Raw genomic sequence first — 23,012 nt, 5'->3', positions numbered from 1 at the left:
AAACTGTCACATTGAAAAGCAAATTGAGATGTTTATTAGCAGCTGCGTTTAGTTGAGTTTGGCGTCTGGACTCCGACCTCATCTCTCCCCAAACCAACATTGTCTCTGTGTTTCCAGAACTCCTCTGACGAGCTCCAACGACTTCACCCCCACCAAGAGCCGAATCATCAAGCTGTGCCTGGAGCTCACCTCCACCGTGCAGAAGGTCAGTGCATCTGCTCCAATAAACCTTCATCAACATCTGATGCTGTGAGATGTCTCCTGTGTTAACGAGACATCAGAGACGGAGAGAAGCTCCTGACCTCTCGTGTTTTCACCCCCCGGGACTGTTTATTCTCAGGCTTTGATTCTGATAATGACTTCTGTTTACACAGTACAAAGTCCTTTTGAAGATGGTTCTCTTTCAGATATCAGCGTTACCAAAACAAGCAAGAACAAGAGGGACATTTAAAATGTTATATTCTTAATCTATTCATCACCATTTATTTGTATTTGATTTATTATATTTGTCAAAAGATATGTCAAGAATCATTTTCAAAAATATACATTATTGAAAAAACAATATAGCTCTTCAGGTCGTGCACATGTCCAAAAGCTTCTGAGACTTTCACACGTGTAAAAGGCAACACATTACAAGAACGAACACAGACGACGGCTTCGGGTTCGGGTGAATATCATTTTGAATATAAAACACATGAACGAGGGCCAGCTGCAGAGCGTCTGCAACAAGTGTTTGTTTACAACGAAAACCAGAGCATCCAAAGTGCAGGAAAGAGGTGTTGAACCCAAGCCCCCAGGAAGTGTGCCGGACTCTGAGGAAAATATTCGTTGTGGCCAAATGGCGGTACTGCAACTTCCGTATCAGTCGCTGGGCCCGGAAATACTTTTTCCCATTGACTAAAATTGGGAAAGAGACGAATTATTTATTTTTTTAAACCTAAATAAACTACCCAGTATGAACGTTTGTATAGCCCTTATTAAAAACATTAGGTCCTCAAGTTGTAAAATGTGCTAATAACGTTATTCTGAGAGTTATTTTCCTCGGCATTATGAACGCGCATCTCGGAGTGGGAGCTCGGGGGCGGGGCTTAAGGGGCAACTCAACTGCGCATGCTCTATGAGCGCACATACGGGTTGTTCTGCTCTGACAGCAAGGCATGATGGGTAATCCGTGACGTTTCGCTCTCTCAAAAGTTGGGCCATTTTGTCCTCATGCGCCAATGAGCAGCTCTCATAGGAAAGAACGAGACCCCGCCTCCCACGCTGTATCCAGTTCTTATTATACATCCATGCTTGAAACCATTTCAAATCAATATCTTTGACCACACAAGTCTGAGCATGGCAACATCTTTAACGAGACATTCATGGTGAGACAGATGAAGTAGTTTAAACCCTTTAAAAGTAGGTAGTGGTTAATAGTTTCTGAGGATGCATGCTGGATATCTCCTGTCACCTCCCTGTGTGTGACGGCAGTGTTTCTGCAGCGCTGAGGCGTGCAATCATCCTGTCATCGTGTCACCACCGCAGGAGGAATCCTCTCTGTGAGGCGTTCAGGGTCCCTCCCTCTGGTTTCACTCTCCTGCAGGCTGTCATTGCTCAAATATTTGTTTTCCCGCTGATTCTCTTCCCTCTCTGTTTACCCACGCTCAGTTCTTCTTCACACAGACGGAAAAGCCAAACGCTCTCATTTGATATGACGGGGTTGAAATTCTGCCTTTTTTTAAACAAACCAAACCTGTTTCTGGTCTTCATCTGTATACTGTTTGTGATGTAGCACATATCTACAGTTCAAAAAAGCTTTATTAATGGATGAGCCTTTCTGACTTCATAATACTTAATGTTCCCATTATTCTCTTTAAATTCCTCCTAAAATCGAGTTATTCTATTCAATGTGTTCCTTGTTTCCCCCTAAAAATACAGAATATAAAGCTTTATAATAAGTAAAGTCCTGAAACCTGCAGCTAGTCTGTGCCCCTCATGAAGGCTTTCATTTCATTTCATTTCAAACCTTTAATTATGCAGGTGAATCCCATTGAGATCATTGATCGCTTTTTCAAGGGAGACCTGCAGCAAGTAGGTTCCACATGAAGACATAAAAACAGAAAACAAAAAGGACATCATATTTGCAGCGACTACAGTTTACACAGCTCGGGACATTTACAGGTTCCAACAGTTTCCGATTGGATAGCATCTATCCGTGCTTTAAAAACATGTCGTGGAAACAAATTGCTCAGCTTCCATTCTTTTTGCAGACTGTTCCAAGTTAGTGGAGCTGCGCACCTAAAAGCTTTCGTCCCTAAGTCAGTCCTAGCACTTGGCACATTTAATAAAACCACATCATGAGATCTCAGGCAATAGCTACTTTCAATTCGCCGAGAGATCAGAGAGCAGATGTAAGAAGGTAGTCACCAGGACATATGAGTCACATTGCATCGAAGATAAATCCTTGAAGATGTTTCATCAAATCCAAAAACGTCTACATCGAGAAGGCATTGTCATGTATGGGTTTCTTGTTCTGAGGACTTCTACACAGGTCTATAAATCTACATTATCAGTCTCTGGAGGAGCGTTCAGGAGTTTTCTAAATGCATACAGTACGTCACTTCTGCCAGTTCTGAAAATAAATGCGAGTTGGGAAACATGTTTAAAATCTTTTCTATCCGTCAGAAGAGCCTTTGAGTAAGACATCAATATAACTCTTAAATGTTATCTGCCTACATTATCGTTCTAAACATATGATTCTGATGGAGAATAAAACATCTTTACATGATAATAATAAGTAACTGTCTTAAATGATTTGCTGCGTATCATCTGTTTCTATACCTCTTCAAAATAAAAGCACAAAATCCAGATCCTATCTTCTATTATTTAAGTTGTTTCTTCTTCCTCTATCTAAACTGAAACTAGTGGCTTTTGGCTTAACATAGTTATTTCTCGTGAAGAATCTCTAACTAGTTTGTGATGTAAATGCAGCTGTTTGGAGTTCATTTTTAAACGTTTTTTGCAGTGTGACGTCCAACAGTGTGTGTGTCTCTTTAATTACAGAACTGCACTGTTTATGAGATCGAGGAGAAGATTCTGGAAGTGGTGAGTAACGCCTTGACTTTTCCTCTAGTTTGGATGTTTAGAGATGCTGTTCAGAAACACACACACACACACACACACACACACACACACACACACACACACACCTACACACACACTTCCTTTTCCTGTCCTGTACCCAGTGTCTCGTGGTGTGTGACCTGCAGGTTTGTTTATTCAGCTCAGGACCGTCCACTTCCTGTCTTAGATAACACTTCCTGTTGGTCGCCCTGTTGTTTTCCAGAATCCTAAATCAGCTGATGTTGAATCACTTTCCTGAATATCAGTCTCTAACGTGACCTCATGACCCCCTGACCCTCCTCTAATCAGAGTTTTTAACTTTGTGTTAAAAACGACTTCCTGGCTCCTGGTGAATATTCTGCTGCAGCAGTGATTTCCACAAAGCTACAAACATATGATCATCTTATAAAATACGATGCATTGCCGTAGATCAGGGGTCTCAAACTCAAGGTCCGGGGGCCAAATCCGGCCCGCGACTTCATTGTATGTGGCCCCGCAAGAGCTTGCAAAGAATATAATACGTTTATTATACGGTTACATGCCACTTTACAGAAGCAGGTTGCCCATAAACTACATGTCCCACAATGCATCTCGTTTTGTGACATGCGCACTGAAGAGACTTCCAATTATTTGCCCTGGACTTCTGCTTTCAGACGTAGTTAATTACTAAGTTATTACCCTATCCGATAATAATCCAATTCAGAGGCAATAATGTAATATAATACATTATTTTATATATATATTATATATTTATATAGTTATAACCGGCCCTTTGAGTGCAACCTTTATGCGAATTTGGCCCGTGATGAAATTGAGTTTGACACCCCTGCCGTAGATTAATCTGCAAACAGTATCTAAAATAGTTAAAAATAGGACAAAAAACAAGTTTACAATTATATTTATTTATATATGTATTTTTATTTTTTTATTTAATTTAACAACATCACATACAACCTTTGTCATTCATATCATATACATATCACATCACAGAGTTACTGAGTTTACTGACACAAAAAGGGAAAAAAACGGAATTAATTCGGTACCACTACGGCTTAGTCATCTTGCCAAATAGTGTGCTGTGTTGATGTATGAAAACTATGTTAGAACTGGTTTATAAATGGTTCTTAATGATTAATAAAGTGTTTACAACTTAATTCATAACCTAATTAGAAACCCTTTTATGAATCCTTTGTAAGGGTAGTCTTATTGTAAAGTGGTACCATTAATTCTTCATCAGTATAACAAATGGTAATCTAATCCTTAGTGGAATATATGAAAAAAGATAAACCAGTCTACAAGATCGGGAACTTTAAATAAGGAACAGTTTACTGCACAGTCAATACTTTAACATTTGTTACGTTTCGCTCATACATACTTTACTTAAAGGGGACCTATCATGCAAAATGCACTTTTGTACGTCTTTTCTACATGAATATGTGTCCCCGGTGTTCCAGGGAACTCACCAAGTGTCAGAAAACACAACCCTCTCTATTTTCCTCCATACCCAAATCTCTAAAAAAGGGGCTGCAACGGATCTGATAAAAACTGATCCAGATTTGAACACTGTCCTGACGTCAGGACAGTGGCGCTACGGCTATTGGGCCAACTCCACCAATCAGGAGGAGACAGCCACGGCCATTGCCGTTCGAAAGCGCTGGAGACGCTGTAGTACATATAATAATAATAATAATAATAGATTTATTTTATATAGCGCCTTTCAAGGGACCCAAGGTCGCTTTACAACTAGTATAGGAAAAAAACAAACATAACAAAACAAAAGTTGGACAGACAAAACAACAGATCGATTAGGGGCCGAAAGCCTTTGCAGACAGATGGGTCTTGAGGGCCCTTTTGAAGGCGTCTAGTGTGGGGATGTTGCGAATCTCCGCAGGGAGAGCGTTCCAGAGGGTGGGGGCTGCCACACTGTAGGCTCTGTCCCCGAAGGTTCGCAGTTTGGTGCGGGGGGTGGTAAGCAGGCCAGAGTCTGAGGACCGCAGGTTCCGGGGTGGGGCATGTGGGTGAAGGATGTCCGATAGGTACTGGGGGGCAAGGGCATGGAGGGACTTGTAGGTGAGGAGGAGGATTTTGTATGATATACGGGACTTGACCGGCAACCAGTGTAGGTGGATGAGGGTGGGAGTGATGTGCTGCCACGGCTTTGTGTGCGTGAGTACCCTGGCAGCACAGTTTTGGACATACTGGAGCCTGTCCAGGGTTTTTTTGGGAACCCCGAACAGGACACCATTGCAGTAGTCCAAGCGAGTGGTGACAAATGCATGCACGAGGGTTTCAGCAACCGACTCCGAGAGTGACGGTCGGAGTCTGGCAATGTTCCTCAGGTGGAAAAAGGCCGATATGGATATGCCAGGCCTGTAAGTGGCGCTGTAGTCTGCCACAAAAGCAGCGAAGAAGACTTCCCCCCAATGTTACCATGGTTACCCTTCTGTTTATTCTCCGCTGTGGCTTTCTTTCTCCCTCCCCGAGGCAAGCGTTTGCTCCCGCTGCTTTAATTCAATGCAATCCCTCCCCGTCGAGGCAAGCACAGTAATTCTCTCCGGTTAGTCCACCAGCAGATGACAAACACCCACCTCTCCGCCTCTTCCAAGGAACGAGGGGACCGTGCAGCAGAGTTTCAGTTTCAGTTTGTTTCGCCGGTCAAGATGTCCGTTAAAGTTGAAATCTTCCGGACAAAATTAGAAAAGTGCCGGTCAAAGGTCTTCTTTGTTATTTATTGAGCTTTAAAACAAATGAATAACGACTCTATATAATAAAACACGGAGGACGGAGATCTCTTTTTCTCCCCCTCTTCTGACAGCCCAGCAGCTGATCAGAGCACGTCTCCCCTCTCCTGCAGGGGGGCGTGGTCAGCAGAATCAGACCCGTAGACAGCAAACAGCACATAGAGCGAAATGAGGCATGGCTAAAATGCATGATCTGTTTGGTATTTTGAAAACAGAAACGTATAAATATACCTTATATAGGTATGGCCCTACAATATATCATTTACATATAGCATGATAGGTCCACTTTAACCTGTTAAGCCCGAGAGACCCCGGTACCGGGGAACTGCCGCAACATCTTGCAGGAAACAGTGTTTGAGGGCATTTAATAAACTATGAATGTTTTATATTCATGTAACGGGAAGAAACTCATCTAACTGATCATTTTTTTTTTTTTTTCAAAAAGAAAACCCACAATGCTAACACTGAGCCTCTGAATTAGCAGCGAGCGAAAAATGCTAACAGATTACTGCACTGAAATTCACTCACAAAACCTTATTATTTATCTTTTCTGCACATCCATGACATCGATTCACATTGTGAGGTGACACAGAATCGAAGGGTACCCTCATTATCACTCAATTATACGAAATCGCGACGTTATAAACAAAAACAGACATCAAAACATGTGGCGCTAGGTAGCTAAAAATGCTAACATGTTTACCTTGTCTCTGTAGTCTGCTCAAAAGTGGTCTTCAATGGCATTAAAACGAGAAAAACGCTGCTGAAGTTAATCCATAGGTTAATCCAATGTGTCTGTGTCCCTTTGAAATGATTTCTGATAATCCATGAGCAATAAGACTGCTTTTCCGTTTCTAGATGTCAGAGCGAGAAATAGCTTCACTCTGATGCAAAACTACATGCGCAAAGCCCCCACCTTCTTGTTTTACAACGTGTGTGTGTGGGGGACCCCCCCTTCGATTCTATTGGCTCTAACGGTCAGAAAGAGGTGTCAACCATCAAAATCGACCAAGGGGGGCCAGAGATATGGGGGGGAAAAAAACATTTCCACCCAAATCACCTCAGAGGTGGAGTTTTTTTGGCTAAATCTCTCTAAGAAGGTCAAATGTCACTTGTTTTGCATCAATCTTGATAAAGGGTACTTCATATATGTTGTACTTTGGATTCCTAAAGCTTTTAGTCTACTAACCCATCATCCAAGGGTAGTGTTCACTATAAGTAAAAAAAAAATGTTGGACGGACACTATAATTTACAGTTTTTTACTATGTAAAATCTGAATTTTCTTTAAAATAAAAAACATCTATATTGATTCTGACTTTTCTACATCCAACTCACAGGTTTATCATTACTTTGAGAAAAAATATAAAAAGAAGATATGGTCATTTGTTCTGGGAATGTCCTTTTCGAGCCTGAGACCTGAAAAACAGGCTCACAGGTTAAGAATGCAGGACTTTTAATGTTACTGGAGTTTTTTCACAGCGTCTTAAAAGTGCTTTTCCTGCAGTAAATGATCTGAATACTTCTCCCACCACTAACAGCATTACAGGCTCTTTCAGCAGACACACATACAGAGGCTCAGTGAAGGGCTTTTGTTCACGTTGTTTGTCCAGGTGACAGATAGGGAAACACTGCAAAGCTAGATAAAAAGCCTGTGAACAAAACAACCCCCCCCCCCCCCCCCCCCTCAGTGTGGTTAAAAACGTTCAAAAAACATGTAGTTTTACATGTTTGTCCGTTACATGCCCAGTAACTTATAAACAAGCAGCTGAACTCACCAACATGTTCAAAGACAGCGTGACGGAGCCCTCCTGGGGGGGGGGGGGGGGCATGTTGTTTTGGTTTACTTGTAATTTCCTGCAGGTTTTTGTTTTCTTCATCACCTCAATGTTTCCCATGACCTCGGGAATAAGTGAGTTTTTGTCTTGTAAATATAATGCTTTAAAGGGGACCTATCATGCAAAATGCACTTTTTGATGTGTTTTATACATAAACATGTGTCCCCGGTGTGTCAGGGAACTCACGCAGCGTCAGAAAATAAAACCCTCTCTCTTTTCCTCCGTACCCAAATCTCTAAAAACGGGGGAACAACGGAGCTGATCCAGATTAGCGTCCGATATGACGTAATATCTGAAATGTGGACCCACGGCCCTATCAGAAACGTTGCTATCAGAAACAATGCCCGACTGTTTTGGATGTAATATGGTCGGTGTTTACATTAGCATCGCTAACACTCAGAGCTAACCTGTACTGGAGAGCATGTGTGAAGAAGCAGGAAATAAAAAGGAACTCACCTTGTGGTATAACCGGCAAGAGAGAAAGCCTTTGAGCTCCATACTGTTTCAGAAAGAATCCTTGATAATCCATGATATGGCGTTTCATCACGGCAGAATTTACTTTAGACAGTAGCTGCCGGGTCCCGCATGAGCTCAGACCCCTCCTTTTTTAATTTAAACTTTATACCCCAAATCATCACTTTTCAAACAGGAAGTGAAATAGAGGGATATGAGGCATGGCTAGAATGGGTGATCTGTTTGGTATTTGGAGCAAAACACTTCATAGACATGTTTTTTATATATTTTTATATCTGAGACCTATGCTATTGCCTATAAATAGCATGATAGGTGACCTTTAATCTCAGAGAATATTATAGTTTTCTTGTCATTTTACTGCTTTAATATCAGAAATGCTTTTTTCTTTCATAAATGTATCACTTTAATCACAAAGAATATATTTGAGTTTTTTCCCTTACATTTAAAACTTTAATTTCTGAGAATATTTGAGTTTTTCTTTTGGAAATGTGTATGTTCTTTCCTTGGAAATACACAATAAGTAAATGCTGCATTATTTAAGTGACGCCGCTCTGACTCGAGGGTTCAGTAGTCACGGTTCCGTATTCCACGGAGAGGTCAGGGACAGACGGCTGTAGCGCCACAGCAGGTTGTGATTCAGCATTTTATAACAGATGCTCGCCATCACAGGAAATAGAAACGCATCCGTGTGGTTTAACTTTTAAAAAGTGTGGTATTACACTTTTTAAAGAGTGTTCAATGTCTTCCTGAGGATGTGAAACTTGCTTAGTGGGAAGAGATCCTGTAAAATGAGAAGTGAAAATTAACGGATGATAAAACATCATATTTTCATTGGAAGAAATGTATTTTCCCACCACAATGAGGATCCAGTTAAATGCTAAGTATTGCAATATATAATGAGATTACATTAAACATATAACGGAGGCGTGTGGCGCAGTGGATAGAGCGTTGGTATTCGGATCAAGGGAGCACAGGTTCAAACCCCACTGCAGTCAGCATGTCGTTGTGTCCCTGAGACCCCAAATTGTCCACAGTATTGAGTATGTAAGTCACTTTGGATAAAAGCGTCTAACACGTGACATGTAATGTAATATGTAACAAATATTCTACTAATATAATAATATGTACAATTTCATGTCTGTTGTTTTTTTTTTTGTATTCAGATAATGTCATATTACATACTTTAGTGCAGCAAATAATCAATTAAATATTTAAAAACATAGCAAGAAAGTGTGTTGCTAAAACAAACAAGTATTAAATTAACAGAGGACCAAGAAAAATGGCATATTTTATATAATACTGTTGTTAATAATATGTATTAATTTAAGTATCTGGAACAATCTTATATCTCCATATAGCTATAACGACATGCAGTTAGTAATAAAGGGACCCCATGTCTGTCCTTAATGATGATCATCTGTTCTATGGATCATCCAATCCTCTCAGCTCTGTGTGTAACTACATTTTATTTTGTGAATTAAACGGTTTGTTTTTATTTTTCTATCGTGTGTTTCAGTCTCGCGCTCTGAACGGCGTCTGTGAGAAGACGGCTCAGGCGACCTCTGACCCCTCGAAGAGCGATCAGTCCTGCCTGGAGGAGGTTCACATCCCCAACGTCAAGCCTGGGGAGGGACTGGTGAGCAATACATCAAAAGACAGACAGTGCAGACTTCTTTATTCACAGCCAGAGTTACACGCCAGCCACTGTAAAGAGAAATCCCACAGTTTAACCCCAACTTCCTCCGAGAAAACGCTAACAGGTCCTTTAGAGCTGCACCGTGAACCACAATCAGCACCGAGTCCAAAACAGATCCAGATGTAGATCCAAGAAGAGAAACCACCACTGCAGGGAGGAATCGAGAGAAACCACGGGGAGCTATTTATGGACAAGATTCACATTTACATTCTCTTTCAGGGTATCTACATCAAGTCCACGTACGACGGGCTGCACGTCATCACAGGAACTACAGAGAACGTGAGAGAGGAGACCTTTATAATGACATTTCATCTCTTTAATTTACCTTCTAACGAGAGGATAACTGTGATTCTGCCTCTCAGTCTCCTGCAGATAAGACTCAGAGGATTCATGCTGGAGATGAAGTGGTTCAGGTCAACAGACAGACAGTGGTGAGGCAAAACTCCTTCAGTTATGTTATAATTAACATTATTACTGATCCTATCTTCACTCTGATACCTTTCTGACTGTAGTATTAACCGTATGTCTGTCCTATTTTTGTGATATCTCAAGAATAACTGGAAATTATTATATCATATTTGGCTCCATTGTCGTCTTGGACTCATTGTCCAATTAGACCAGGGGTGTCAAACTCAATTTCATTCGCGGGCCACATTGAAATGATGGTTGCACTCAAAGGGCCGGTTGTAACTGTAAGACTATATAAATATATCATATATATAAAATGATGTATTATTTTACTTTATTGCCTCTGCATTGGATTATTATCGGATAGGGTAATAACTTCATAATTAACTACGTCTGAAAGCAGAAGTCTAGGGCAAATAATTGCAAGTCTCTTCGGTGGGAGGGTGTTTCTCAAGCTTGAGTACGCTTGCTTGGTAGCACATGTCTCCCGAGCGTCTTGCTTCAGAAGCGAGGCAAGAATACTTCCTGGCATTCGGAAAACGAAGAGTGGAACAGGCTAGCAAGTGTGCAGGTGTGCGTCATATGAGAGGCCTCGCCTTACATCTTCCGTCACAGATTTGGGGAAATTGGTCCGTGCGCAAAGCATTGTGGGGATTTTAAGACGGCGGAGTCTACTCATGTGCAGCCTCGAAATTTCTCGCTACGAAGTACGCCGGGCTCGGTAGATTTCCAAGTATGCTGGAGATTGGAACACTTCTTCGGCGGGACTCGATGACGTAGTATGCTTGTAATAGTGGCTCTGGAGCAGCTTTACTCGACATTGAGAAATGGCCAAAATGTCACAAAATGATTTTAAAAGAAAAGCCAAATTCTGGAAAAAAAGTCAAATTTGAGATGCATTGTGGGACATGTAGTTTATGGACAACGTGCTTCTGTAAAGCGGCATGTAACCGTATAATAAACATATTATATTCTTTCAGAGCTCTTGTGGGGCCACAGAAAATGAAGTCCCGGGCCTTGAGTTTGACACCCCTGAATTAGACTTTGGTGGTCAAAGGACACTTAGAAATAACTCAATTTCCAAGTGCAAACATCACACAAATGTCTAATAAGATATAATTATGAGGATGACATTTTAAGACGTTTTTCCTTTTGATTCTGACTGTGTGCTTTGTTGTCTGTGTCTCATTTGAACAGTGATTCTTTTTAATATATTGTCGAAAACAAACATAAATTTAAGTCACTTTTCCATCAAAACAAACCCCCTCTTTAAATATGCTTATTCCTTAATTGGCAACTTCAGTTTTTCTAAGAGGTGAACAAGTGAGAGTAAGAATTTCTTAACCTTTTGACAGCTATTAAGAAAGCAAATAATCGCCTTATCCTTTATATGTAATATTTCATTTTGATCGATAAAAACATTTTGTGACCATACAGGACTTTAAGAAATACATTTAAAGTTGTAAGTGTTCAGTGCAGCTCAGTGTTCAGCTCTGTGATTGGTCCAGGTGCAGAGGTGGGAAGTAGTGGAGTACAAATACTTCGTTCCTGTACTCAAGTACATTTTTCTGGTATCAGTACTTTACTCCACTACTTATTTTTCTGACGACTTTTTACTTTGACTTCTTACATTTTGAACCCAAATACCTGTACTTTCTACTTCTTACATTTTGAACCCAAATACCTGTACTTTCTACTTCTTACATTTTGAACACAAATACCTGTACTTTCTACTTCTTACATTTTGAACTCAAATACCTGTACTTTCTACTTCTTACATTTTGAACTCAAATACCTGTACTTTCTACTTCTTACATTTTGAACACAAATACCTGTACTTTCTACTTCTTACATTTTGAACCCAAATACCTGTACTTTCTACTTCTCACATGTTGAACTCAAATACCTGTACTTTCTACTTCTTACATGTTGAACCCAAATACCTGTACTTTCTACTTCTTACATGTTGAACCCAAATACCTGTACTTTCTACTTCTTACATGTTGAACCCAAATACCTGTACTTTCTACTTCTTACATGTTGAACACAAATACCTGTACTTTCTACTTCTCACATTTCCCAAACAGGCTGGTTCCTTTAGTTTGAATGTGTGTTTGGTGGCGTGATCATTATTATTTAGAGTCATTGCGTGCCTATTGATTTGAACACGATCCGTGTATCCATCATTTCCTGGTCTTCTCTAAAGAAGAGGGACCAATGAAAACGTTGTCATGTTGCCGTTGTTCAGCATGGAAACATTCATTAGCTAACAATGACATTATTGTTCTATTAATATAAAGGGAGGTCAGGTACTCTTTAAAACAGATGCTAGTTATGGGTACTTTTTACCTAAAGGTAGGGTAGATAATTCACTTCAGAAACACTTGTTGTTATATTCCATGGAATGCTCTTAACATCCCGATAGCAGTGAATACATTAAATGCTTTGACAATAAATACATACAAAAATGTCATCTGTGGAAGCCGTGGCGCTGTAAAAAGCACGACCAATCATCTGAGCCGGCCCGGCTGAAATAACTGGATGGCCTACCTGCCTGTCAGCCTTCCATCTGTGCACAAACTTGTCTCGTGCCCTCATTGGTCATGTGCGCGTTCGTGTGTGTTGGAGGAGGGGCTCTGCAAGGAAGTCTGAAGGAAGGGGCAGATTTTTTCCGGCTGTGTACTTTCAAATTCTAGCGCACTCGAGCTGGTTTCTCCATTCTTACCTACCCTACCTTTAAGTACATTTCAAAGCCCATACTTCTTTACTTTTACTAAGATGTTTAGTCAGTCCTTCTACTTTCACCAGAGTATTTTTAAACACGAGTATCTGTACTTCTACTCGATGTGTGTACTTGTACCGTCTCTCTCCAGGTGGGCTGGCAGCTGAAGCCGCTGGTGGAGGCTTTAAGGGCGGAGTCAGGCGTGGTGCTGCTGCTGAAGAAGAGGCCTTCAGGGTCATCGGGAGGTTTCGCCCCCGCTCCACTGAAAAACCTGCGCTGGAGGCCGCCGCTCGTACAGGTGAGCCCCCGCGGTGCTTTAAAAAAAAAAAAAATAGAAGTACCAACAGCAGAAGGTAGGTCTGTGGTTTTGGAGTGCAGCGGTTCCCCCCCTAGTGGGCCATCAAATCATTTGCAAAACATTATGATTTGTGTGGAAACATTTCATTATTAAGATTTCTTTCTTGATCCTCCTTAACAACGGTCATTACAGTCCTTAGCAACGGTCATTACAGACCTTAGCAACGGTCATTACAGACCTTAGCAATGGTCATTACAGTCCTTAGCAACGGTCATTACAGACCTTAGCAATGGTCATTACAGTCCTTAGCAACGGTCATTACAGTCCTTAGCAACGGTCATTACAGACCTTGACAGCGGTCTGTACTACTGGATTAACAACGTGTCACATGTTCTGAATTGACCAATCAGAATCAAGTATTCAACTGAACTGTGAAAAAATGGATAGCTATTATTAATTAATTATTAATTTGCCTATTGCAGACAGCCCCTCACTTTTTAGTTTCTCATGTCTGTTTGTTACTGATGGCCAGAACTTTATTTAGCCTCCTTATTGTTTATGTGGGTTTTTAAGTGGGACCTGAGTTCAAAAAGATTTGGAACCGCTGCTGTAGTGTGTCAGTAAGGACCTAAAATGTCCATTTGTTTATCAATAAGTCAGTTTCTCAGCTGCACTTGAATGCACCACACAGACAGACATGCAACCTGTACGTCTTTGTTCCTTTCTTTCTCTCTTTATTTATTAATTAATGTATTCATTTATTCATTCATTGTTATATTCTATCCAAACACAATCACCAGAACTTGGGCTGTGACCTCTTTATATTCATCTGAATCCCAAAAAATGCCTATTATAGAAAGAAATGGCAGCAGTACAAGAGAATACAGTGAAAGAATAAAACACTGGACACAGATAATGAATGCTTATATTGCTCTGTGTCTGCTGGCTCTGTATGAAGGCAGCTGTATGCCTAACCTGAGTGTGATGGATCGCTTGTTGTGAAGATCTGCCCCCCAAAGTGACCACAATATTATTAAAGCAGCTTAAAAAATCCCCTGCAGAGTGTTTTACTGAGGAAATAAACAAAAACAACCAGCAGCTGTTGGCCGTGGTGACTTCTGGGTAAATAAAGCTCCTCTCTGCTGCTTTCTCCTGCTGTCATCGAAGCTTTTCTGTTTGTGAGCGAGCGTTAAACACAGCAGCCACTGAGGTGTGTGGGAACAATGCATCCCTTCTTCCCTTTTCCTGGAAATAATAACAGACAGGAAACAGTCCGAACGTCGTGTCAGACATCTTTGAAAGGTGACTCACTCAACGTGACGATTCTGAATCCAGCGGGAGGCCTTCAGGGCTTCGTGTTGACAGGAGTCCAGGATGTGTGTGTTTAGGGAAGATAGGAGTCTGAGATTCCTCTCCACTGTTTCTAATCTGCGCTTTCAAAACAGACCTGAAGTCAGTCTGTCTTTACCTCACTGTCCCTCACAGCATTCAGGACAGAAGTCATCTTGAATCAACGCTTGCAGTACTTCTCCCCGTACTTATACTCAACCCCCTCACCACCTTTTTATGTAAAGTACATTATCGTGTTTTTCACTGTTGAATCATTTTTAAAAGTGGGAGTAACACCTACGTCACTTCCGGGCGAAAATGACGGCCCCGCCCACTTTTGGGGGAAAACAGTTGATTGGCGGTCGATACAAATTCTGAAGTTTTTGCCAATCCGATTAGAAATGTAAGAAAACCGTGGATTTGTGGATCTTCAAAGAGCCCGATCACGATGGCCAGTCAGGCAAGCCCCTACTGAGTGAGCCACTGCCGGACTTTGGAGCTTCTGTGAGTGTTTGTAACAGCAGGACGTTGTCAAAACAAACCACAGTCTGTTCATGGTGATCAGCACGGATCTTAAATCAGCAGAACTCGTTCCTCTCTGCATCTTTAACTCCTTCAGACGTGTTCTCAGGACTCTAGGGGACTTCAGAGGAAGCAGAAAAGGAGCTGAGTGAAGTTCCTGTGTTTATAAAAATACAGAATCTTTTAGAGGCGAGGAAGGAAACGAAAGAGCTTCGTCTGCGGTTTCTTGTCTCCTGCTGGAGCGTCTTACTGTTGTTTTATGATAAACACCCATAAATCAATCATTACCTCTGCTGTGTGACGGAAACCCTGTTAAAAAGCTCCACAGAAACTCTGGTTAAAGCTCCGTGTCCATATTCATCAACATGTGTCCCCTCTTCTTCATGTCTCTTCTACATCACCATGTGTCCCCTCTTCTTCATGTCTCTTCTACATCAACATGTGTCCCCTCTTCTTCATGTCTCTTCTTCATCAACATGTGTCCCCTCTTCTTCATGTCTCTTCTACATCAACATGTGTCCCCTCTTCTTCATGACTCCTCTACATCAACATGTGTCCCCTCTTCTTCATGTCTCTTCTACATCAACATGTGTCCCCTCTTCTTCATGTCTCCTCAACATCAACATGTGTCCCCTCTTCCTCATGTCTCTTCTACATCAACATGTGTCCCCTCTTCCTCATGTCTCTTCTACATCAACATGTGTCCCCTCTTCTTCATGTCTCTTCTACATCAACATGTGTCCCCTCTTCTTCATGTCTCTTCTACATCAACATGTGTCCCCTCTTCCTCATGTCTCTTCTACATCAACATGTGTCCCCTCTTCTTCATGTCTCTTCTACATCAACATGTGTCCCCTCTTCTTCATGTCTCTTCAACATCAACATGTGTCCCCTCTTCTTCATGTCTCTTCTTCATCAACATGTGTCCCCTCTTCTTCATGTCTCTTCTACATCAACATGTGTCCCCTCTTCTTCATGTCTCCTCTACATCAACATGTGTCCCCTCTTCTTCATGTCTCTTCTACATCAACATGTGTCCCCTCTTCTTCATGTCTCTTCTACATCAACACGTGTCCCCTCTTCTTCATGTCTCTTCTACATCAACACGTGTCCCCTCTTCTTCATGTCTCTTCTACATCAACATGTGTCCCCTCTTCTTCATGTCTCTTCTACATCAACACGTGTCCCCTCTTCTTCATGTCTCTTCTACATCAACATGTGTCCCCTCTTCTTCATGTCTCTTCTACATCAACATGTGTCCCCTCTTCTTCATGTCTCTTCTACATCAACATGTGTCCCCTCTTCTTCATGTCTCTTCTACATCAACATGTGTCCCCTCTTCTTCATGTCTCTTCTACATCAACATGTGTCCCCTCTTCTTCATGTCTCTTCTACATCAACATGTGTCCCCTCTTCTTCATGTCTCTTCTACATCAACATGTGTCCCCTCTTCTTCATGTCTCCTCTACATCAACATGTGTCCCCTCTTCTTCATGTCTCTTCTACATCAGCATGTGTCCCCTCTTTTTCATGTCTCTTCTACATCAACATGTGTCCCCTCTTCTTCATGTCTCTTCTTCATCAACATGTGTCCCCTCTTCTTCATGTCTCTTCTTCATCAACATGTGTCCCCTCTTCTTCATGTCTCTTCTACATCAACATGTGTCCCCTCTTCTTCATGTCTCTTCTACATCAACATGTGTCCCCTCTTCTTCATGTCTCTTCTTCATCAACATGTGTCCCCTCTTCTTCATGTCTCTTCTACATCAACATGTGTCCCCTCTTCTTCATGTCTCTTCTACATCAGCATGTGTCCCCTCTTCTTCATGTCTCTTCTTCATCAACATGTGTCCCCTCTGTGTAAAGAGACTCTGAAAGTTTCAGGAACAAAGATTCTCTCTCTTTTTGATCCATTTCTATAAAAACCTGTCTGAAAATGAGCTGATCAGATTTTGGCCACTTTATGATGTCATCACGATGTTTTGTCTTGTGTAACCATTAGCCAATCAGCAACCAAGGTAACCCCCCCCCTTATCACCTGAATCTCCTCCTAGAGCACCATTGAGTTCTTTTGAACCAAATCTCTCTCAGAGGGGCGTGGGGAGGGGCTCCTTATTTTCATCTAAAGTAACAGACAGAGAATCAGCACTTTGGAAACAGGGCTGAAACAGAGGGGATTATGGGATGCTGCAATGATCTGTTTGGTGTTTCAGCCAATCAGAGACAGGCTCTGTATATATCTGAGACCTGTGATATATTGATGAAAAACAGAATAATAGGGGACCTTTTAATATTTCTGTTTCTCTTGTTTGCAGACCTCTCAAGGAGCTCCGGGTCTTTCCAGGTCTCGACAGCCTGAAACGTACGTCCCTCCTCCTCCTGCAGCGCCTTACACACCAATGTGAGAAACACACTGAGTACACACACCTCACAGAATCATAATCCACGTTATTCAAGATTTCAAGGCTTTTATTGTCATTCGTACATAGCTACAGTGTAGTTATGTGAATATATATATATATATATATATACTATATTTCATAGAGTTTGTTCCTGTGTTTTTCCATATGTATTATCCAGAGGTGGGAGAAGTACTCAGTCTCTTTCCCAATGTAAGTCAATGGGAAGAAGTATTTGTGGGCCCAGTGATGTCACGGACTGACACAGGAGTTGTAGTACCACCGTTTGGCCACTATCAAAACTTCAGAAGCTTCAACGTATTTTTTCAAGATTCAAGGCGTTTATTGTCATGCGTACGTAGCTACAGAGTAGATATGTGAATGAAAATCTGAGGTCACAGACTCCTCCAACAGAGCAACACAATAAAACAGATACAATAGTGCAAGTAAATACAAATAAAAGAAAATAGAAATAATGCAAGGAGAGTCTATACAAGTAATTGGAATATGATATATTAGATAAATAATGTGTAAGTTGCAGACAGATGAATGTTATGATAAGATAAGCCTTTATTTATTTATTATTTATTTATTTTATTTATTTTATTTATTTTATTTATTTTATTTATTTTATTTATTTTATTTATTTTATTTATTTATTTTATTTATTTTATTTATTTTTGTTGTGCCAGAGTTACAAAAATAGAATAAACAGCAGCATAATAATGAAACTGTACACTAACAGTGCAGCAAAAAGAGCAATTAAATATCTGCAGGAAACAGAGGGTGACATAATGAACATAAATATTAACAGTATTTAGTAGTGCAAAAGAACGCAGTGGCAGATACGTAATTGCACGTTATCATAGAACATTATTAATAATATGGATGTTCTTACTAAAGTTCAGGTGTTATAAAGTGAGTGTTAATCGCTCTGATTCCCTCGTTAGAGACGGGAACATGAACGTGACTTCGGGAGTCAAAATGAGGCCGAAGTCTCCCAACTCGTGTCTGGACGCAGACGTGAGGCGACGCTTCACGTTCGCCGAAGATAACAGGACTCCTGTCAGCCCGCCGGAACACAACCAACCAATCCCTGTGAGCCTCAGACAGAGATCATCTGCACGCTGTGAGCACACACACACACACACACACACACACACACACACACACACACACACACACACACACACACACACACACACACACACACACACACACACACACCACACACACACACACACACACACACACACACACACACACACACACACACACACACACCACACACACACACACACACACACACACACACACACACACACACACACACACACACACGCACGCACACAAAATCGAGCATTCATCTGAACACAACAGGCACCAGTTTTAAAACATATCTTAGTTTTTAACCATATATAAACTTGTTGTGTCTGCTCCTACAGGTAAACCTCGTCCGGTCTCCATGCCGGTGGAGTCGTCCTCAGGAGTGCCGTCCTGCCGGCCTGTGGGGAGGAAAGGTGAGCCTCACCTGTAATCTGTAATCTGAGCGTTATCAGTAACGTGTCGCCTGTCTGTCTCATTAACAGCCGGGACAAACTGCCGCTGCGTGCCTCAGATTTTTCCCTCGTAGATTATTAACCTCAGCAAATTCACCTTCAGGAACTGTGCGTGCGTGCGTGCGTGATATCAGGCTGCTAATGGAAGTCAGAGCGGTTAAACAAAGACATATTAACAGTTTTTTCGAACGATGCTCAAACAGCCGCTAACAATAAAATTAACTCAACTGCCGGCAGCTGTAACATGTCTATGAGTCATTTACACATGACTTCAAATAAATGATGTCGGTCTGCTTTTAGTAACATGATGTCTAAACAAACAGACATATTATTTATTTTTTAAACTGTATTTATGATCACATTGTGAAACAGTTTAAATACATTACACCAATAAACATAACGGGGCAAAACATTTAAATGTTATTTCCTGAAGCCTCTTGCAGTAGGCTATCTTTCCCATTAGAGACACTCACACAAAAAGGAACGTTTTCTCCAGACTTGTATCCCTCATCATCCCCCTCTCCCCCCCCCCCACAGGTCACAAGGAGGTGCTGCACCGGTACCTGAGTAACGAGGGGATCAGCTCCATCCCAGAGGAGGAGCCGTGCTTCCCGCTGCCGTACCGAGGACACCCGTCTGTCCGCGGCGTCGACCACATCCGAGGCAGCCAGTGCTTCATCAACGCCAACCTGCACAACTCCTCCACCATCCCCTACCAGGAGGGGGTGTCCAAGAAGCCCTCCGCCCCCCCATCATCATCTGCTGCTGCTGCTTCCCCTCCTCCGATGTCCAACACCAAGCCCACCTCGCTGCTGGGAGGCTGGCTGGCTCGCCTCCGGCTGCTCAGCCACTGAGGAGTCTTTACTTTCATTCACTAGATAAGAAACCATCTCTCTGATCCCCAGGATACTCGCAGGAACATTGTTTTATAATGTCTGCCAGGCTCAAGACCTTCAGCAAATAGTTTGACTTGAATAGTTTTGAAAACCAACTTCTGGAATAAACCAAAAAAGGTGAACCCACCTAAAGTTTTTGACCTGAGGTGTGACCGAAGTTTGACTCAACAAACAGCAGATCATGGAATACCAACTTCTGGAATAAACCAAAATGGAGAATCCTTTTTCCATTAACATCAAATCTACATTCTCAAATGTTTCGACCGGATGTGTGACCAAGGTTTGACTCAGCCACTGATGAGTCTTTACTTGTATTAATTCGAGAAGAACCATCTCTCTGATCTTCAGGATACTCGCAGGAACATTGTTTTTAAATGTCTGCCGGGTCTAGACCTTCAGCAAATAGTTTGACTACATATCATTGAAAACCAACTTCTTTTTTGAGCTCCAAGTCACTTCCTTGAGGTGTGACCGAAGTTTGACTCAAATAACAGCAGATCATGGAATACCAACTTCTAGAATAAACCAAAAAGCAGTGGCGAGCCGTCAGGGCCCTCTAGATATTCTACAAAATAATATTTAATATATATTAATATATTTTAATATATTATTTTTAAATCGTTTTTTTAGTTATATTTTTCATTAGTTTTACCAAAATAACTTGATTTAATTGTATTTAAAATAACATTTCCAAAGAAATAAATCCTTCGAATCTGCCTATTCAGTTTCTGTTTGAATGTGAAGGGTTAAATGAAAGAAGCTCGTCTCTGCGAGTTACTGTGAAGATAGGAGCTGATTGGTCCTGCTGTGAACTCACAGAGGGTCGCTATAGTAACTGAACGAGAGAGAAATGTCAAATGACAGTACAATTGACCAATCATATCTTCCCTCTAAATGGGTGGGTTTTATTATCGCGGACTTTATGACAAGTTCCGCCTGCTGTGAAACTGTTCTTGTTTCCATAGCAACAACAACTTCCTGTCAACAGCGTGAACTCGCCTTCAAAATAAAAGCATGCCAAATTACACTTAAGACATGCAACTGCAACGAAAGTAACAAACACAATGCAATATCATTTTCAATGTCAAAGAACACAAATGGGGTTCACAGGTGTTGTTTTGTGTGGTAGAGGGTCGCTGTCATTGATGCGTTTTGCACCCTGGGCCGTTGTTTTGATATTCCGCTGAAGTATACGCTGTGACGTAATAACTATTTTTTTTATTTTTTGAGGGAAGGGGGGGGGGGGGTGTCAGAGGGCCTAGGTATAAAAGTCACGGCTCGCCACTGCCAAAAAGTCACCACCAAAAAATACATCATGGAGCATCCCTCCATCCTCCACCATCTTCTCTACGTTTGATTCCTTTTTTTATTTCATTATGACCGAACAGAACAATACTACAAATGGAGCACGGATGTATTATTTCACGCCTCATGGAGCCTCTACGTCACATCCCTTTCCTTCCCCTTAGCCAAGGTTATTATATTCAATAAAAGTGTACACTGATGGGTTTAAATGACATGTTGCACTCACATTTATGGCTTCCTCAGGATGAACACTTCCGACGTTGATCACTTCTACAGCAAAAGTGTTTTTTAATGGAAGATTAAACCGTTGAACATGACATAAGACTCAGTGAGGATCCACAGACTGAATGAAAACATGGAGTTGAGTTTAAAAAGACATTTCAAAGTTTATCCAAGCTGGAAAATCCTACATATGCAAAGAGGAATGAAGCAACCACCACATCTGGAGCAAACCTCTCTTAGAGACACTTGGAGTGGAATTAGCTGCTGAAACCTTCTTGTACATTACATCATTACATGACATGTTACTTGTTAGACGCTTTTATCCAAAGCGACTTGCATACTCAATACTGTGGACAATCCCCACAGGAGCAATTTGGGGTGAAGTGTCTCAGGGACACAACGACATGCTGACTGCAGTGGGGTTTGAACCTGTGCCCCCCCCTTGATCCGAACACCAACGCACTAGTCCACTGCGCCACACGCCTCCACATACATACATAAAGAAATAAAACGTTTGTTTCCATACAACTGATAACTAAGCATTTCACTGAGAATATCTACACCAGTTTCTGATGTTGATAAAAACTGTTACTGCACTTTTCAACGTCTGCTGAAAACAAGCTTTCACCAACAAAGTTTGGACCTGCTGAGCTTCCGTACAGAAAGTCAAACTCAAGACAAAACAATAGGAACAGAAAGTTGTTGAGTCTTTAACCGTTCCAAAAACCTTCAAATGTCTCAATGGCAGCCTTAATCTGTGCGAATGAAGCTGGTTTTTGTTCTCAACAGATTATGGTTTATTTGTATTGCTTAACATTTAAGGCCTTGGGGTTCAAAGACAAGTTCAGATTCAGAGCGAATAATCCACCTTCAGTGTTTTTAGTTTAAGAATGATGAAGCATTTCTAGATGTTAGAGCTGCTGCTGCGTCTAATCTTACCATCTCGATCTCAGGAGCCGCTGGTGCCTCTTATCTTTGACTGTAAATATGTTTTATAGAGCGATTTTATTTTATCAAATGTGTGCCTTTCAGTTTATGAGAAAACAAAAGAAAGCGCTCGACACTGTTAATTCAAAATGTTCCTGAAGCTTCACAAACGCCTTAAAAGTTGCAACAGTAATATTATAAACTGTTATAAACAAATATTGCCAATTGCCGTTTTTTATAACTTTTATACATTTTAAGAAAGCAGTCTAAACGTTTTTGTAAATAAAAAACGTAATGATGACTTCGTAATATGAGAAAAAATGAAATCCTTTTAATAGGATCAATCGGAATAACTTGTGAACTCTCACAGAAACAATGAGCTCAATTTATATTTTGCTGATATGAGTGAAATTTAAAATGTTAAATCCCCAAAACACTGTGTTGACTTTAAGAGATTTTACCGTTTCATTTTAAATCTCAAACCTAAACTTAAAGGTCACCTATCATGCTATTTTTAGGCAATAGCATAGGTCTCAGATATATAAAAAATAAATAAAAAAACATGTCTATGAA

At 41.1% G+C, this 23,012-nt stretch overlaps 1 protein-coding gene across 1 annotated transcript in view; it reads left to right on the top strand.

Annotated features, from left to right (window-relative positions):
• The window catches only part of cnksr3 (cnksr family member 3), a 57,270-nt gene that overhangs the window by 21,572 nt on the left and 12,686 nt on the right, over nt 1-23,012 (top strand). Inside the window, exons 4-13 of the mRNA XM_034123821.1 lie at nt 118-205; nt 3,046-3,087; nt 9,673-9,792; nt 10,072-10,131; nt 10,215-10,283; nt 13,134-13,280; nt 17,447-17,532; nt 18,481-18,659; nt 18,976-19,050; nt 19,627-19,940. Coding sequence (XP_033979712.1) covers nt 118-205; nt 3,046-3,087; nt 9,673-9,792; nt 10,072-10,131; nt 10,215-10,283; nt 13,134-13,280; nt 17,447-17,532; nt 18,481-18,659; nt 18,976-19,050; nt 19,627-19,940 — 1,180 coding nt within the window. The remainder of the gene's footprint in view (nt 1-117; nt 206-3,045; nt 3,088-9,672; nt 9,793-10,071; nt 10,132-10,214; nt 10,284-13,133; nt 13,281-17,446; nt 17,533-18,480; nt 18,660-18,975; nt 19,051-19,626; nt 19,941-23,012) is intronic.

This window comes from Trematomus bernacchii, unplaced genomic scaffold (assembly GCF_902827165.1).
Source record: "Trematomus bernacchii unplaced genomic scaffold, fTreBer1.1, whole genome shotgun sequence".
Taxonomy (NCBI): domain Eukaryota; kingdom Metazoa; phylum Chordata; class Actinopteri; order Perciformes; family Nototheniidae; genus Trematomus; species Trematomus bernacchii.
This window is presented reverse-complemented; position numbering and strand designations above follow the sequence as displayed.